We start from the raw sequence: 18,423 nt of genomic DNA, 5'->3' as shown, positions 1-18,423 counted from the left end.
CTGGGTCCTGACCAGCCTCGGGGTCCAGAGGCTACCCCTGGGGCTGATGCTGAAGCAAGTTAGGACACCTTGGCTGGCTGAGCTGTACCAGCCTCCTTTTGTGGCTTGAGTGCTAGAGTCTCTAGTGCTTTCTGCAAGCATTTAAATTCACTGAAAGGAGAAGGGATGAATAACAGAGTGTATGCTGTAATCTTTGCCACTGTTTATATTTTGGAAACTTTATTGGTCCAAGAACATATTTAGCCGTGTTATTCAGATCAATGGTTCCTACTTGTTATAGTGCTGATGTCTACAAGAAAAACTGCTGTTGCATTTAGTGGCAGTATGCATCATCCAGTTTTATTGGAGTAAAGGAAGCACTTAAAAGTCTTCTAACTTGGATCAGCTCATATATCTTTTGCAAGTGAATCAAGATGATCAAACAAGCAGTACGTAAAAATTTAGAAGAGGCATCTCTGTACAGCCAACATGACATACTCTCTGTGGCTCCTGAACTGCAAGTTTTCTTCTGCTGCTGAGGCTTGCCTATCTTTCTCGTTCAAGCCACAGGCTCTGGAGAAACAGCTGAGAGAGTAAACTAAGAAAATGAGGGAGAGAGAAGTAGGTACAGACTAAAGTTACCTGGGAAGTAAGATTCATCGTGCCAGCTCATGAGAAGTATTAAACATCGCTGGTTTTGTGGAGAAATTTTGAGTCAGCCATATTTGCTGTGTCTCTGACCTGCACCCCAGTTGTTCCTGCAGCTGGTCAGCCCTTGGCAGAGGGGGTGAAAGTAATTTACACCAAGCGGCGCAAGCTGCCCAGAAGTATACCTTTCCACTGCACATGGGAATTACCAGAACGGCATATCCTGTGTTAATGTACCTGTGGATATTCTGGTTCACTTACACATCTATCTTTAAGAATACTACCAAACGATTGTCCTTACCAATCCAACAAATTATTCTGGAAGTGAACTGTGGGTTTGAGTTCCCTTTCCTTTATCCCGTAACAAAAAGGGCAGTACTTCCCATTTGCATAGAATTGGAAAAGCCCACAGGTTTGGCAATGGTTTGTAAACAGAAACAACTAAATTGCAAACTACACACAAAACAAAAAAACAACAAACAAAACCAAAACAAAAACAAACCAACCAAACAAAAAAAACATAGCCAATCCATCAAGTCTTATTAGTGTATGTTATTGCAATGTGTATCCAGGACTTAAAATATACAGACTTATATGCCTTAAAAAATAATAATGTTATTTCCCCTCCTCATAGCCTAGGCTAGGAACACAGTTATGTGGCCCTTTCAAAACAGTGATGAAATGAGTGGCATATATAAAAGAGGGAGTGTGAGCTGAAAGACTAGGGTCTTCATTTACAGTAATTAATAAATAGGCTAAGCTATCTTCAGAGAGCTAATGTTTTGCCTTCCCATACTGAACCCTAGATTTGATTTCCCTGAAAAATGCTTCCACTGAAAGTGTTTCCAAAGAAACTGTCCTCACCTTGCAATCCTACAGCCCTGGCGGGTGTTATCTGAATGTTATTTAAAGAACAACAGGCTTTAGCTCAGGATTTTGGTACTTTTTGTCGGCAAATTAAAATCTGACCCAACCACAACTTCAGTACAGGAGGTGACTAGCTTAGTTAAAAATGAGGTTTTCTTCTTTTTCTTCAGCTTCAGGTAGCATGCTCAGAGCATTAGGGCTCTCAGGGTATTGAACTCTTCAAGATGAAAGATACTTTTTGTGTATTATATACAGGACTGCCATGGACCTCATTTATGGGATGAGCCTGCAGGCTCCTGTGCCAATAAAAATGTTGCTACAAACAGAGGGTGGGCAGGAAAGATCCAAGATGCCCCTATTTTTCCTCAAAACTAGGATATCTCCATGCTACCTAGTACCGTGGAAGTTCTGCTGGTAATAAAGTGCTCTCTATATTCGGCCAAGGAAGAAATACGAAAGTGCCATGCCAGCCCCTGGGAATCAGGGTGGGCTTTTTTCTGTGGACATGTCTGACATTTTTCTGTAGTGTTTTTTGTTTTGTTTTGTTTTCCAAGTGACTTGCTTGACCCAGTGATGGAGGAAGAGGGGAGAATGCACTGGTGTCAATGGCCAGTGCGTGTATTTTTTACTTGGTGGGTGCATGCAGCCATGCGTACAGCCTGCTGTGTTTAGGCCTTTGAATATAGGCAGATATAAATGCCTTAGTTACTAGCAATGGTATGAATAATTAAACAAACAAACAAAAAAAAAAAACAAGCAAAAGGTTTAGTGATTAGACAGACAACTTTTCTGCTTGGAGAAAAGCTGGACAGGCACGTGTGGAAAGCGCGATAAACCAGCCAGCCTAGCCCAGAGCCCTGCAGGCCCAAAGAGCTGCTGGTGGCAGCCAGCTTGGCAGTGTATGGGGGGGGGGGGGGGGGGGGGCTCCTCCCTTCCTCTTTTATGTACCACATATGTACAAATCTTCATTAAATGCTTTCTCTCATTTGCCTTCGATGACCCCTGCCAGGGCTTTTGCATCAGTGTCTCCTTGGAAAAGGGGGCAGCAGGGGAGGGTGACTTTTCAGCGAGCCTCTGCAGAGCAGGGGTCTGCTGGTTGCTGCACATAGCGTGTGGGGACTGGGTTCAAGAGACAAATGCATGAAGTCACCCGCTTATTTTTAGGTTGAGAGTAAGAGCGTGTATTTCTGGGACGGATGCTGGCCATAGGGTAAACTGGAATTAACATTTACTTTAGATAAGCTTCAATATTGACTAAAAATAGAAGTCGGTTTATGTATTGCTATAGACATCCTTCAGCAGGATCCGGATGGTTTTCAGAAAGCCCCTTGTGGCTGCAGTAATGGCATACTGTAGTTGGGGAATCCAATAAACACGGTGGGCAAGAGGAGGTAAAAATAACTTCATGCCATTTTGACAAGGTGACAAACTTTGCTTACACCTCATGTCACTGCTGCTGTCAACTAATTGTGAGTATAGTTTGTTTAATGTATCACACTGGGATGCCTGGACTAATATATCATGAGTCGGGGAAGGCAAGGTAATTAAACCTCTCACTTGATTTCATGTGCAGTGTGACAAACCCAGCCAGGCTGTTCCCAATTTTGTTAGTGACATTGCTGAGGAAGGAAGCAGGGCTTGCTTTCTTCTGGGACCTGTAGGTCTGTAAGCACTCACAAGGAGGGCATGGAAGCATTGCATACTCTCAGTTTTTCTAAAGGCATCTGCATTTCTCTGAAATCAGAGGTTAGGGTGAGCTTGAACTATTTCTTTCTTAAGAAGGAGCCTGTACTAAAACACTAACATTGGTAGTTGCAACTGGTCTGTCCTCATTAACCAAGCAAAGTGTTTAGGAGCGTCCAACTTTTTACAGAGTAATGATAAAAGTAACTCAGTAGAAATCAGCAGGCAAACCACAGATCTGTGACATCAAGCTCCAAATTTGCCTCATTTTCTTGCACTGCTGGTCTATGGGATGGCATAGGTCGATACTGCCAAATTCCTCCCAGAACCTCTTACACCAGGGCCATTCACTGAGGTGCACGAGTAACGTCATAAACAAGAGAGCCTGCTGTTATCACAACCTCTGTGCTTCTCTCCTCACGTTATTTGTAGTGAATACGACTCTAGGGATTGCAAATTCCTTGCCTTAATTCCACTGGTTTAAGATGAATTATATACACAAGAAGTTTGTCCGGGAGAGGGGCTGGGGGAAATTGCATTTTTACTTACTTATTTTTAAATCACCGGCAGCAACACAGCATCCCTCATGCTATCCAGATACTCAAATTCAATGTTTTTCACATTACTAAGCCAGATAACTATGCCTCTTCTGGCATAACTCATGCTGATAACAAATCCTATGTAGTCCCATAGTTTACTTTTCTGAACTACTGTGTATGTACAGCACACACCAAATTAAGCCGTAGCATAGCAGACAATTTAGAAATAACTGGGTCACAGAAGGGTCCGGCATGTCACAAATTATTTGGTTAAGGGCTCAAGCTTTGACTGCCCATGCACACAACTGCAAAAAGTGTCATTTCTGGAGGGGGAGAGTATATCTGGATCTCTCAGAGATGACAAATAGGTTATTGTTCATCTGAACTTTTCACACAAGTATTGTATGATAGTTAACATGTGCAATAATAAACACGGAGTGGCCAGCTAATGGGAAGCAGATGTGCCAAGAATTCCAAGTAAAATGTTTGAAAGCTGCAGTGTAAATTGGGCCTTTCGACAAGTGGCCCAAGCTTGTGTGACCACCAGGGTCTCAGAGGAATAGATTTAGAAGGGGAGGCTAAATAGGAAAGGAGTACAGCACTTTGATGTACAACTCCGTGAGGTTTAGTATCATGTAGAAAAGTGGTAAACCACAGGATCCACCATGTGACTGGTATTTCATGACTTTATAACATCTAGTACACTTTACCCCTTGTGATTTTTGTTTTGATGGAGAGAAATGGGATAAATGAGACAAAATTCACTCGGACTTAATTCTGGACAGTCCAGCTTCATTAAAATTTCACGGGGTCTTTCCCTGGGTTTCAGTGGGTTAGGTCTGGGCTGTTGGAAAAGACCTCTACGTGTAAACTTAAACAGTGAAAATCAAACGAAGAAGACAATCAACAGCCTCAATTATCTACCCAATGTCTTCGTCTTCAGCTGTAATCTTATAGAAAACTATGACAAATAAATTTAATGTGTGTAAAATTATATAATTTTAAGTCTAGTTAATTCTACTTAGAGTAAGACTTAAAACTCTTTCTAAAAGTATGGCAGGTCCTGGTTTATAATCTTCTGTTAGTTTTGTAGGGCTCATCATCATTGCTAGGCCTTTGAGTGTGGTAGGAAGGGCTAGCTACCTGTAAAGTGACAGTTCAATAAGCTTCTGTGACAGCACTGCAGAAATACTGGCTGAATTGAGCCTAGGACTGCACCATGGCTCTATCTGTCTTCAAGAACAGTAGGGCTTCAGCTGTGCTTCACACTTAACACATTGCACAGGTTGAAATTGGTGGGAATTTTGCACTGGAGGTGATGTTTGCAGATTTACATTTGCAATTTATATGCTCTGCTGCGGAGTTGTGGCATGTCTGTTTTCTTTATGAAATTGTCCCATTGTCCTGGGGATCCTTTCAGAGAAGGGGGAACAGCTGTCAGTGGTTTGCAGAGCAAACATCTACTGGGGATAGGGCATTTAAGAAACCTGGGATAAGAATCCATTGTGTCTCTGTCTCAGATACCCAAATTCTTGGATATCTGCCTGAGGCTGATGCAAAAACTGCGGTTTTTGTGGCAGGTCTAATCCCCTCCTGGCGCTGGACAAAGAAGGGTAGTCAGTAGGGGGGATTTAATTTATTGTTTCTCTTTGATGTATTGCTCTAGGTAGCCTAGCACTTTTCCCAGAAGTCCCAGGACTAGCAAGTAAAGAGTGAGTCTTCTTGGGAAAAAAAAAATCTCTTGTGAAAAGTCACAATTTCACCATTCATCTCCTTTATAATCCCCAAGAGGTTACTAAGAAGATCACAGGGAAAAGATATAGGCTGGGGCAATGCTTTTTGAAAGCTAACTGTTTTTTCTCTCTAACTGGTTTGATACATCCAACATTGTCATCTTGTCTGTGCTGTAAATTCAGCCATGGGTGAGAGCTGGCTGCTTAGCCAACCAGCATTGAGTCAGACAAGACTGGGATGATGCTGGCAAGAGAATTTCATTAAGAGCATATCAACCTTTTTAAGTATGGGGATACTCATGAAGTATGTTTTAGGGTAGTCATTACATTTTTGGTTGCAATGCAGTGATTTAGGAGGTACTGACAAAGGCTAGCCTTGTTGCAGTGAGGTTTAGTATTTTTGGAGTTTTTCTGTAGTCACAGGTGAGAGAGAATGAAATCTCAGCTTCAGGTGCTCTGAATTGCTTTCTGGTGGAGCTTCACTTTTCCTTAACCATGGCTCTTGTACCTTGATGGCCTCTTTCTTTCCTCACTGTGGTCCTGATCTCCTTCATCTCCACCCATCAGTGGAGATGAAGGAAAGACAACTTCTTCATTGTGTCCCCTGCAGGACTGGGGCAGCTCTTTTCGGTGGGGTCTTGAATTGTGTGGTGTGTGCTTTTGGAGCATACTGCCACATGGCCAACTTTTGGATTTAAGGATTTCTGTCCACAGGTCCTCCTATAGCCACTCTAAAATAAATATCAGGAAAAAAAAAAAAGCAACAAACAAACAGCAAGCACAAAGAGAACATCATTACAGTACATTGGCAAACACAAGTGTGTCTCCTCTCATTATGGTGGTGAAAGCTTTTAGACCCATTGATCCCTCAGCTGAGGTAGTGAGGTTCAATCAACTGAGTGAGAACACAGTATTGCTGGTGTCAGCGTGAAACAAAAATATGCAGTGATGATTCTGCTAGCGAGACCAATCGTAATGAACGAAAAGCAATTCAAAATAAGCCTGTGTGTGGTTTTACAGCATGTGTGTATATGCATTTTAAAATATATAATGTACGAATACATACAACACAGCTGTAATTCTAACCACATCCAAACAAATATATGACGGCTGTTGGAAAATATGAGAGCTGCAAAACATGACTGCTACTTGCTGTTAGCAGTGTGTCCATAAGTTAGCCTGAGTCCCAGTTCAACCCAAGCACATGCTTAGCTTCAGTTCTGCCGTTCGGTTCACCTGAAGTTAATAAAGCGTAAGCATGCACTCATATTTAAGCAGGTCCTTAATGAAGCACGTAGCACAGCTGAATAGAGACTCCTGAGTAGAGGTTTATTGCATGAGAAGGAAAATGCAGAAATCTAGATGTATTAAAGAAAAAAAGTAAACTCTATGAAAGGGGAAAAAGTTACCAGATGTATTTTTTTCTTTTACTTGGCTCTGAGGAATTCCTTCAGTTACTGGTATACGGTATATGATAAATGTTTTAGAAATATGTTTTACATTACAAGATGCATTTTCATTTGGGCATGAATTGACCATAAATCATGTAGAAATATACCCCCCCTACTGAAAGCCAGGGCAAGTGTTTAAGTCTAATGCTAATGCATAGTTTTCAAGGGGATAGAAGAATGGTGAATCTGGATCACTAAATAAATGGGATTGCTGCTGAAATAGTACAGTTTAAGAAAAGAAAATCCTTAAATATTTAAAAAGGGAGAATTGATTTTTTTGCATATGGGGCTCTGAAAATTCTGGATTTATATGCTATTCTTTTAGTTATTATTATGAGAAGAAGATTTTTGATTGAATTATCAGCTTCTATATCACCTAAGGTTTGTACTGACTCTGTCTTCAACCCAGATAAAGCTTTCTGGATTCTAAATCTACTTGGAAAACTGTACCCAAGTAGAGAAACAAGAAAGAAAACATCTCCTTCACTTAATGGGAACAACATTTGAAGATACGGTTTGTACCATGACAATTGCAATCTAGATTTGCTGATAAATCTAGTTGCTGACAACAATTTACTGCCTGACAGATTAAAGTAGAAAGCTTCTCACAGTATGACTGCTGTTATTTTGAAAACCCATAGCTCTGTCCCTGTTGATCCAGCAGGTTCCTACCTAATTTGTTGGTAGGTAAGTGAATGTGGGGAATTCCCTCTTTATGAAATGTACTTGGTATTTATCATATTTTATGGATATGTGTTAGTGTACTTTTTGGTTTTTCATAATTACTCCTTTTACGTATTTATGTTTCAAAGTGGCATCCTCCTCTTTGACTGCTTCAGCACTGACAGGGGGTTGAAAAGACGAGAGAAGAAAAGTCTTTCCTCTTCTCTTTACAGTGTAACAAAAGGTGGCTGTGCTCTTCTCTTTGGTTGAATGGGAGAGGCAACCACGATAAATCTTCGTCACAAAGCCACACCGAAAGAGAAATTGAAAAGGATGCTTCTGACCTGATGTGCAAGAAGAGCTACAAAAATGTCTGGAAAATTTCTCTTCCACAGGAAGACTGAAGAAGTTTGGTCTCCTTAGCTCATCACAGCTGAGTCTGAAAGTGGATTAGATCACACAGCTCTGTGGCTAAAAATAAACTGTAGTATTACCATTAAGACCTGACTTACAAACACAGTGACCAACCTCCTTGTACTGAGCACTTGCCAGAGAAATACAGAGAATGCCTGTGAAGAATCAGCAAGTCTCACAGCTGTGATGGGAAAGCTTTAGCACAAGTTCACTTGAAGTCTCCTCACTAAGCACATGCTGACATAAATGTATGGGTAAGGGCTAGGAGAGGCAGCAGCCCTTATATTAACGAGCTTGTGGGATGCCTGCCCACCGCTGGGGCATTCTTGGTGATGTTGCCAGCGTGGGAGAAGTAGCAGCAGCACAGGCAGATGTGCTCCCCTTCTCCTCCTCCCCTTGTGGGAGCGCATCTGAGTCATACGTGTGGACCAGCTTAAAAGAGACAGTAAAACCTCAAGCACAATAATAGTGCGGGGGACACCACAGCACTTTTTTGGTGTAAATGCAAGGAAAAGCAAATGATTAGCCTAACAAAAAGCGGTGTCCTAAAGTTAATCGAGGTATTCATCAAAATAATGAAAATGATACCGAGTTCAATATGTTCAGTGCAGGAGCAAAATTAGGTATTTTTGAGAAGCTAATAATGATGTGAGAAGTGGCATTTTGGGAGGAGAAGCCTGCAGGAGGGGAATTACCTCTTAACACGCCGACTTGATGAACCAAGTCTGTACACAATGATTCTGTAAACAATGCAGACATTGGGCATTTGTTTTCTGTCTCTTTCTGTAGTCATAGCATTACTGTTTTTGTTTTGTTTTGTTTTGTTTTTTTTCCTTAGCTCTGCAATTCAAGTTATTAATTAAAAAGTATTGTCAAGGGTGCTTTTCACCGTAGGTTCTCAATTTACAAATAACTTTTCTAATTTAAAACCTGATCTGGAGACCGACTGCTGCCAAAATAGAGCATGTTAAACTGCGGTTACGTACTTAATTAATATAGAATGGTGTAAAATACAAATTACCCTTATGATGCGGGTGTGGAGCCTCCCCAAACAATATAAACATCAAGGTTGAAGCAGAGAGAACACAGGGATATAGAAATGCAGGCACAGCTAATTCCAGTTTGAATAGTTCATTAACAAAAGGTTGGCATATGATTTAGTGCACTATTCCTTGTTCCCAGTCCTTATTGTTAGCATCATATTCATTTAACAGTACATTATTATAATGCTTGTAGTTGCAGTTAGATGCTTCCCATTGCTTTCATTTCTTCCAGTGCATGCCAGGATTTTAACAGCTGAAATGGTAAAGACCTAAACATGTACTTTCTGTTTCTGCTCTGCCTGACAAAATTCCCATTGGATTAAATGTTGTGAGATTACGTTAGTATTTGGATGCACAGTAAAACAAAAAATAGAAATTAAAAAAAAAAAAAGGAGGGGGGAAGGGCATGGGAGTACAGTGTTCCTGGCCTTTCCTTGGATAATCCTCCTTGCCAGGAATGGAGAGGTAAAGTTTTTCATGGACTCACACACCTCCGTATTGTATCGCTGCTAGTTGAAATAAGCCCTCCTGGGAACGCTCTACAACGTGAGAGACAAGTGTTGCATTCACCTCATCTAGCCACTTTGCTTCCCTTATCCCTCTAGAGATGAATGAACCCATCCTTCTCCCCAGTGTGTTAGCTCACATTTCCTTTAACTTCACTGGAGAGCTGTCTAGCATCATTCAGTGCCTGGATAATTAATTGAAAAGCCCCATCACTTCCTTGCTTCAAAGTGCAGAGAATTTGGCTTGGTAGTGCTAATGGGATTGCATGTCGTTTGTGGAATTTGCTTAATCACTGCATATTGACTTTCTGGCTAAATCAGATTACTTTTATCCATATTGATTGCACAGTTAGAGAACTCCCGTGAAAATCTTTTCATTACGTGATGTAAATATCCTTGCTAAAACAACGTAAATGCTGTGTCAATTTCATTTGGTGCTGTAATGAGTAAATCGGTTCTTTCAATTTGATTGTACACTTAACGGCTGAAAGTATTGATGAGTGACCTTTCCTTTTTATTTGGTATTAAGCACTGTGCCACTTAGATTTAATACGGGAGAACATTCACTGTTCACTTCTGCATAACCCTGGCCATACTTATGTGTATGTGCCTGTGTATAGATTTATGTGTGTATAATTAACACACTCTTTAAGGTTACAGAAGGGTAATAAGGGAACAATGGAATGTTGCTTTGCTCAACCTGTTTTTGAGGCCAATGTGAAGACCCTCATGGTGGTGGAGCTACAGTAATCTGCAGACAAGGTCTGTGGCAGAAGCATGTCACTTTCACTAGTTCAACCTCTCCTTTCAACGTGATGTGTTGTTAAGTCCTTGCATCATCATTTGCAATTTTAACCCCCCAAAACTGAAGACTCAAAATGGCCCAGCCTGTCCATAAGCCACCTTGAGCAAGAGCTTTAAATAAGTACACTGCTAAGCTTTATGTAGTAAGTATAAAATATCTGGATGGCTGGAAGCCTTCCTTCCTCTGTTGATTTTTTCCACCACCTAATTCTGTAATTGCTGCCGCTCTACTTAACTTGTCCCCAGAATATTCCTATGCTCACATCCACTTTCTGGCATCACATTCAACATCAAAAAGGGCAATTTCCAAACAGCAACATGTATGTATACACGCACAGCCCCAGGGCACTTGCGGATGATGCTCAAGGTCAATGCTTACCTATAGTCTGGAGATGGCTTTTATCTGAGGATGTTCCCCTGCAGGAACAAGCTACACTTTTGAAAGAGCCAAATCAATGTCATGAAACAGCTTACCACAAAATTACCTTCTCACTGAATATGCACCCTCAGCACAAACCCACAATCAGCTCAATCCCTTCACAGGAGATACTAAACTTTCCCTGAGAGCTTCCTGTATGGAAAGATGACTTTACCTTCAAGAGTATTCCCACAGCAGCTCTCCAACAGCCCTGACATCCAGCATTCTTCATTAGGGTTCACTGTTGTCATCTGCAGCAAGTTCCCTGCAAACCCGCAGGTGCCAAGCACAACCAGCTTGTGCCAGTGCAAGAAATGCTGAGCACGTGTCTGTGTGTTTTCAGCTCCTTGGCAGAAGCAGCAATTCCCATTGTGTTGGAGCTCCTGGCCCCTCTGCCATTGCATTTCCTGGGATGTACTGCACTTCTCTCAGCGAGCCTGCTCCTGGATGAGAAGAGTACGTGGAATGAAGTAGCCAAAACGAGGGCTAACAGCAACGAATGAAACTTCCAGTTATCCCTGTGGGAGCACTTCTTTCCTGAGCTCCTCGCGTCAATCCTCAAGATCAACCTAAACACACCTTCACAACAACCCCAAGCACAACAAACTGCTATTTTTTTGCTGAATAATAAATGCGTGGGTTCTATAGGTCGGAGAGTTTTATCCTGTAACTCCCCTCCCCTCTTCATGTAAGAGGATGTGTGACATTTCTCTTGCCCACTGGAGGCAACTACCTTCTTGCCTTGGCTCTTGCCCATCTTTTATTGTTTGCTTATTTTCGGTCCCAGATAGTCTACCTTTTAAAATATTAGCACAATTACTTTCAGCCTTTGTTTAGCCATGAATGTTGCTGCTTGAGGGCCACAAAGATGATCAAGGGGTTGGAGCATCTCTCCTACGGAGACAGTCTGAGAGAGTTGGGGCTGTTCAGCCTACAGAAGAGGAGGCTCTGGAGTGACCTCATTGCAGCCTTTCAATACTTAAAGGGGGCTATAAAAAGGATGGAGAAGGACTCTTTACTTGGGTAGATAATGACAGGACAAGGGGGGATGGTTTTAAACTACAAGAGCGCAGATTTAGATTAGAGGTTAGAAGGAAATTTTTCACTCAGAGGGTAAGGAGGCAGTGGCACAGGTTGCCCAGAGAAGCTGTGGATGCCCCATCCCTGCAGGTGTTCAAGGCCAGGCTGGATGGGGCCTTGGGCAACCTGGTCTGGTGGGAGGTGTCCCTGCCCATGGCAGGGGGGCCGGAACTGGATGGTCCTTGAGGTCCCTTCCAACTCAGGCCATTCTATGATTCTGTGATTGTTTTAGGGACTCACGGCTTGTTGCCACTTCTTTCACGGCCTCATGGCAGAACACATGGGCCTGGTATTCTTCCCAAAGTGTCTTGTGTTCCGTCCCTCAGACAGAAATCAGCTCCTCACCGCCAGACCTTCCTCCCTCTCCCCTCACCACACCGCGAACCACCCCCTTCCTCACCCACCCCGGCCACCCAGCGCCCCCCATCAGCAACCCGAGGGGTGCCGCGGGGTGCTGCCAGGACCACCCTGGTTCCCGTGGCACCCCTGGGGGCCCTCTCCCCCCGCCTCACGGCGCCCCCCGGGGCTGCGCGGCTCAGGCCGCGGGGGGCCGGCTGCGGGCCGCGGCCGCCAGGGGGCACCGCGGCGGCGGCGCGGGGCGGCGCGGGGCGGAGCGGGGCGCCCAGTCCCGCTGGGTGCTGGCGGCTCGGGGCGAAGCCGAGCCGGGCACAGAAGTGAACCCGGGAGGAGGAGGAGGAGGAGGAGGAAGAGGAAGAGAAGAAGGAGGAGAAGAAGGAGGAGGCGGCGGGGCTGGGGCTCGCGGGATGGCGGCGGGGTGGCGGGTGCTGGCGGCGCTGCTGGCGGCGGCCCTGGCTCGCTGCTACAACGTGGACCTGAGGCTCCCGGTGGTCTTCCAGGGCCCCAACGGCTCCTTCTTCGGCTACTCGGTGCTGCAGCACTACCACGACAGCACCCGGTGGTGAGTAGGGGACCCCGCCGGACACCCATCCCCGGGGGGAAAGGCGGTGCGAGCAGCCGTCGTGCTGCCTTAAATGGGGGAAAAGGGGAAAAGACATGGGTTTTAGTAGTCTTTTTCGCGGTGACAGTGCCGGTCATGGAGGGGTAGCAGTGGGAGAGCCAGCGTGTGCCCGCTCCTGGGGCGAGGCACGGGGGAGCAGGCACGTAACTTTGTTTTTTTTGGGTAAGGATAGGAAGTTTGTCTACTTTCCCCCCAAAATTATCCACACTGGCAAGCTTTTCGTTGGTCCCCTTGGTTGAAAAGAGCCCTGGAGCGTGGTCTGTCTCTCCCTCGTCTGGGTCAGAGGCTCTTTGTTAGAATTAAAAGGGATTTTTTCTCTTAGCTGGACCTAGCTGGTGTCGTCTGGTGGCCTTCCACGAGCAGGAGCCGCCGCTGCCAGTGCGTGCCAACAAAGCTCGTCTTTATCTCTCATGTGTAGATACGGCCCGATTGCTCAGCTGTTGGTGTTGGAACTGTAGCGCACTGTGATAGATAAATAAATGTATTCATGCTGGCGGCCAGTTCTTCCAAAATGACTCTCTTTCACACCCCTTAGTTCACAAGTAGTTGTGTACTCTACCTTTCCGCGCAGCGGCTTTCCCGGAGCATTTGCTGTTAAGGACTTATCAGAAGGCTTCGCAGAGGAAAAGCTCTCGGGAAAGAAAAGCTCTCAGTTCACAGCGATGCTTAACTCGGGGCAGGAAGCAACAAAGGATGAAAAGGCTGAAAGTGGCTTGTGTTCGACACAGAGAGCGGGGGGCTTGCCGCGGGGTGAGCGAGGTAGGGTGAGAAGAGAATGATGCAGCTTGTTGCTCCTTGTCTTAGTGCCGGTCCTTCTGGATGGTGAAGTGGATTACCTTCAGGTGGCACCTGCTGGTGTCATTTTGGAAGGGGAGGGTGAGCAGGGAGGAGAATCTCTGCGACATCCCACTCTGCCTGTAAATGATGCTGGATCAGCAGCCCAGGGCATCCGTCTGAAGGCAGACATCTGTAAGAAGTCTGATGCCCCAAATTATTTCACACCTGTTTTCTGAAAATGCAGCTTCTTCACGGAGCCTTGCCTGTGGCACCCAGAACCATAAAGTGTCTAACATCACAAAGTGTTCTTAAATAACTAAAAAAACGCATTAGCCCTAGCACCTGGAAGGGTGAGCAGCAGCTTTATATGGTCAGCATCTGCACAGGGCTGTCAAAAATTGTGAGGGTAGGATTGTCAACCTGTGAAGCGACAGCAAAGAGTTTTGCTCATAGAAGTATGTGCAGCCTTCTTCAGTTTTCTGAAGATGTCACCTTGAACTGAATGGGCATATTCTGAGTGCAAGCATTTTTTTTTTTTTCATTCTGTGATGTGAAATCGATTTTAAGTGTTTAACATGTTTCTTCTGGAGAGCTTAAAATATCTGGCCAATCTTTCTGGGCATTCAGACCATCAAAGGACTGAACCCTCGTCTGAGCCTTTAGCTATATCCTCGTCCCCTGAGTAGGGCACAAAGGCTTGCAGTATTGTATAGTACTGTTTTAAAATCCTAATCATACTGGACAGAACCTTACTTCTGCCTACAGATATCACTTCAGAGCATAGAAGCCTCTGATTTCCATTTCAAAGAGATTACACATTGCAGATTATTCAAGCACAAGATACAGTCTCTGTTTTATTGGCTGAGTGCAGAGGGAAATAGTTAGTAGAACTGATAGCATTTTTTGGATTTGTCAGGTTTTTCTGTGTGAAGCTTTTGTGTGCAAAGCTATATAGCTGTTTCCTTAGTTGGCTCGTAAAGTTAGCAGGTGATGTATTTTTCTTTCAAACTGTGATAAGCTGTGGACAGGGTGAAGGCTGTTATATGGAATATGTAGCAAAAATGTTTTCTATTCATGCCATTGTAACGTACAGCTCCTATTAATAGTCATAGGGTTATTGTTTTTGTGTGTCAGTTTCATTCTTAGCTTCATAGCTTTTCTTTACACAAAGAAACATTATGATTCTGGTTTCTCATGTCCCTTTGGCCTATATGCTGTTGTGGGAAATTAACCTGTTAATTTTGGACTGTGATATTTCAGTCATACATGGCTTGCCTGGTGAGCTGTGCACTATGTGAGCCTGCAGAACTGTGATCGATCCTATCTGAGGCTGTCTCCTACCTGTCTAAATCTATTTCATGTGTTAACATGCTCCCAGCCATTGGAGAATGTTGTCCTGATAGCTCAAGGCTTCTTAATCTTTATCGCCCGAGGACCCAGTATTCTCCTAGCATATTTCTAATCACTGAAGTGTATTCTCAGCAGTCTGTCCATGTGCTTTTTATATAAATTCATTTTTTTCATAATAAAATGGTATCTGTAGTTGCCAGCTCTTCAACTTCAGTGTTTCAACCACTTGTTTTCCAACACCACAAAGGAGCTTGTCTGTGTTATCTGCCATAAACCTGCAGGTTTTTAGTAAACCAACCCAGAATTTGATGATTTGTGAAGATTTATGTGAGCCAAATATTCTTGCCAGAGGAACTAAAGGAGGAATATTTGGTTTGAAGTGTTGTGTCAGATAAATTCAGATACACAGCCCTAGACACAGAAATTATAATGGGTATTCAGCCTCCACTGAAATAGTGATGAAAGTCAGTGCCTTTGACATGTCTGAAATAGTTAATTGCAATGATGCTTCCTTTTTGGAGCTGTTTTCGCACAATTTTTGTGTCAAGAAAGGTTTGTCATCACAGATGTGCTGAAGTTATTGTTTTTCTGACAATGTCCCGTTTTCCTTCCTTGAGCGGGTTTTATGACTGTAAATCTTGAAAGGCTTACCCAGCTCCCCGTCACTGCCATTTCCAGCACAGTAAGGATCCAGGTGGTTGCTTGCATTTGGAGCACAGACAGGCTGAAGTGCTTCTGTTCTCTGGAAATAATTTGGAAGCTTCGAGTAAAGACCCGACAAAGCGACCAAGAATGTGGTTTCCTCTGCTTTTCTCAGAGACAGTTCAAGAAGCAACAATGTTGATTTTGCCCCAATGATGTGACATCCCTCATCATTCTTCTGTTAATAATGTTACTTTATCTCTCTCCTTTCCCCTCCTTATGTCTTCTCCTTATTGACACCCCCCAATCCCTCAGCAAGCCCAGGGTAACAACTTCATCCTTTCTGGCAACATGATCCAGCACTAAAAAGTAAGGGAGTCAGTTTAGCTGCATGGCAGCCTGCTGTGAGAACTACAGTAAGGAATGAGGCTGGCTATTGTGCTGCTGCTTTGCTTCTTTGGCCCTGTTCTTTGCCAGATTGCACTGTTGCTGAAGCATGAAGGTGGTTTTGCATCTCAGGCTGATGGATGGATAGATGTCATTAGTGTATGATGCACGTGTCTGTACCCAAAATAAGACATAGGAGCAGACTGCCCTGGCAGAGGCTGGCTGTTGTGTTAATGATGCCATGTTGCATCAATGATGCAGGGATGCTGTAGATGCAGCAAGGGTGTTTGGAGAAGGTGGGGAATATGGGATCGCTGGTGTTGCTCACAAGTTGTCCATCTACTGCCCCAATAACAGTCCTGCTTCTCGCTCTGCATGTGTTGGATGAACTTCTGTGATTTTTGTTTTGAGGGCTAAACAAGTGGCATAGACCTTTCTGGTGGGGAGAAACTCAGCTGGGATGAGTTTCACCCTCCTCTGGCACTGCTTTTGAAATCCGCTGCGGTATGCAAGGATATTTAAAGACTTTTTTCCCCTGCCACTTAACATTGCAGCGAGGTGAGGTACCTACTCTCCCCAGTCCTTGAACTGTGATTGCCTAATCACTCCTGGCATGCTCCAGGCTGATGCTTAATGTGCTTGGCATCCCTCCACGCCATTGGGCAGCTTGACACTTTCCTTCACTGTTCTTTCCGCTAAATGCAGCACTTAGTTTCCAAATCTGTACGTCCTGAGGGTCAATCACCAGCAAAGTGATAGTTACTGTTCGTCAGGAAGTAATTTTAAGAAGGTGTGGATTTCCCTGGGGCCAGAAAACTCCTTGTCGTCCAATAATATTGGCTGATGTGGCCCCTGCAATGCGATGGTTTCTGACCGCACCGCTGCATAGCTGTCTCCATACAGATGAGGGCGTTTGTCCTCAGCTGTGGGAGTACGAATGCAAGAAGAGAAGGTTAAACGGCCTCTCTGCTTGCTGCTTCTCATGTCAGTTTAGATCCCAATTCTTGGTTCACAGAGCCAGTGAGTTGTAGCCAATTCTTAGAGATTTCTGTGCCTGTCAAGCAAAAGTGACCCTAAAATGGCCCTAACCCCTTGGTTGTCTTCACTGGGAAGTGATCCCTTTCCTGTGGTGTGGTTTCCTGATCGAGGTGTCTCCCTGCAGCTGCTCACAACATCGTAGGGGCTTCCTGTGTTACATTATGGTTGTGGTGAGAGCTTATGCTCATGGATAATCACCACAAAGGCCACACCATAAGCCTTTGGCAGAAGGCTGGAAGACTGCTGGTGCTTGCTTGCTGATAGTCCAAGTAGTCCTACAGTACCCCTGAAGTAACTGTACCACAAAATTAGGCTATTTTAACCTAGGGCTTGTTAAAATGGTTGGAAGGTTGCCTGGTAATAGCAAAAAACAAACAAACAAAAAAAAACAAACCAAACAAACAACAACAAAAAAAACCACCAATGTTGTGATTCTCTGGGCTGTTCACGTATCCTTGTGTTTAGGTCAGGCCAGAATGCACAGTGCTGAGGCATGAGAAGACTGTGTGAGGCTCCGAGGCTCTGTTTTGAAATGCCTTTCTGTTTTGGTATGGTACCGGAGAAAAACACCTTCTCCGGTTGCAGCATTGTTTCACAGAAGTCTCCAAAGACCTCGAAGGTGTTTTAATGTGTAGGGGAGATGCAAAACAGACGTTTGTTTTGCTCAGTGAGCTCCAAAACGCTAGCAGGAAAGTGAGTCTTCTGTCCAGACCTGCTGGGAGTCTTGTGGCAGTTAAATAGGTGATTTTCGTCCAACAGTTTAAGCAGTCACATACAGAAACTGATGAAAGAGTAAAGGAATCTTTTCTTGACAAAGGTAGTATCCCAGCCTCAAGTCTTTGAATAGAACCACAGCAAGTGGTATGTGACAAATGCCAACCTGACCAGCGAAAAAGCATGGGACCCAGCAGAAAGACCTCCCATCTCCCTGAAGGTGACTTCTTCCCGGGCATAGGCGAGCATGGGTCACACCAGAGGGAACAGGAAGCCTGCAGAGATTTCAGTCACTGGGGGGGAAGTGCAAGAGTGAATGAAAGAAACAAGATCCTAAGATTACATGGTGTATGAGGTAGGCTAACTACCGAATTTGGACGTTTGGCCATTCAGGACAATCCAAAATAGATTTGCTTCTGGCATGTGTCACCAGTTGGTTTTAGTGGCTGCTTCCTTGTGCTCAGTCCACGTGGGGAGATATGACAAATGTTTTTGAAAGGTATCACTCAAGACAATCTGAGTCATGTAATCTGCGCCTGTGGCCTACTCAGATCATTAATTACCGATTTTTCCCATTCAGCTTTTTAAAGAGATCTGAAGAGGTCTCCATCTGCCATTCTGCAGTCTGAGGTATCTTTTGCACTAATTGCCGAATCAAATTTACTTTTCTTGGTTTAGAGGAAAGCTTTATTTAAACTGGAGGTCGGC

General features: G+C 44.1%; 1 protein-coding gene and 1 long non-coding RNA gene across 6 annotated transcripts in view; both read left to right on the top strand.

The window, feature by feature from the left end:
* The first annotated feature begins 2,425 nt into the window (after positions 1–2,425).
* On the top strand, positions 2,426–9,279 carry LOC310894806. Of its 2 annotated transcripts, none has more exons than XR_014580186.1 (3): positions 2,426–6,909; positions 7,310–7,414; positions 7,797–9,279. It is a non-coding gene; the product is annotated as an uncharacterized lncRNA (long non-coding RNA). The 2 variants fall into 2 exon arrangements; XR_014580187.1 differs by having other exon boundaries at positions 2,426–6,916.
* A 3,160-nt stretch (positions 9,280–12,439) lies between these two features.
* ITGA9 (integrin subunit alpha 9) overlaps positions 12,440–18,423 on the top strand; it is a 217,515-nt gene continuing 211,531 nt past the window's right edge. For 3 of the 4 annotated variants that reach the window (XM_083824915.1, XM_083824916.1, XM_083824917.1), the window contains exon 1: positions 12,449–12,747. In XM_083824915.1, coding sequence (XP_083681041.1) covers positions 12,593–12,747 — 155 coding nt within the window. In that variant the 5' untranslated portion in view covers positions 12,449–12,592. Of the gene's footprint in view, positions 12,748–18,423 lie in introns of all 4 variants that reach the window. The other variant, XM_083824914.1, reaches the window with a different exon arrangement.

The sequence above is a fragment of the Anser anser genome (assembly GCF_964211835.1).
Source record: "Anser anser genome assembly, chromosome: 2".
Classification (NCBI taxonomy): Eukaryota; Metazoa; Chordata; class Aves; order Anseriformes; family Anatidae; genus Anser; species Anser anser.
Note: the sequence above shows the minus strand (reverse complement) of the source record. Positions and strands in the feature narration are given on the sequence as shown.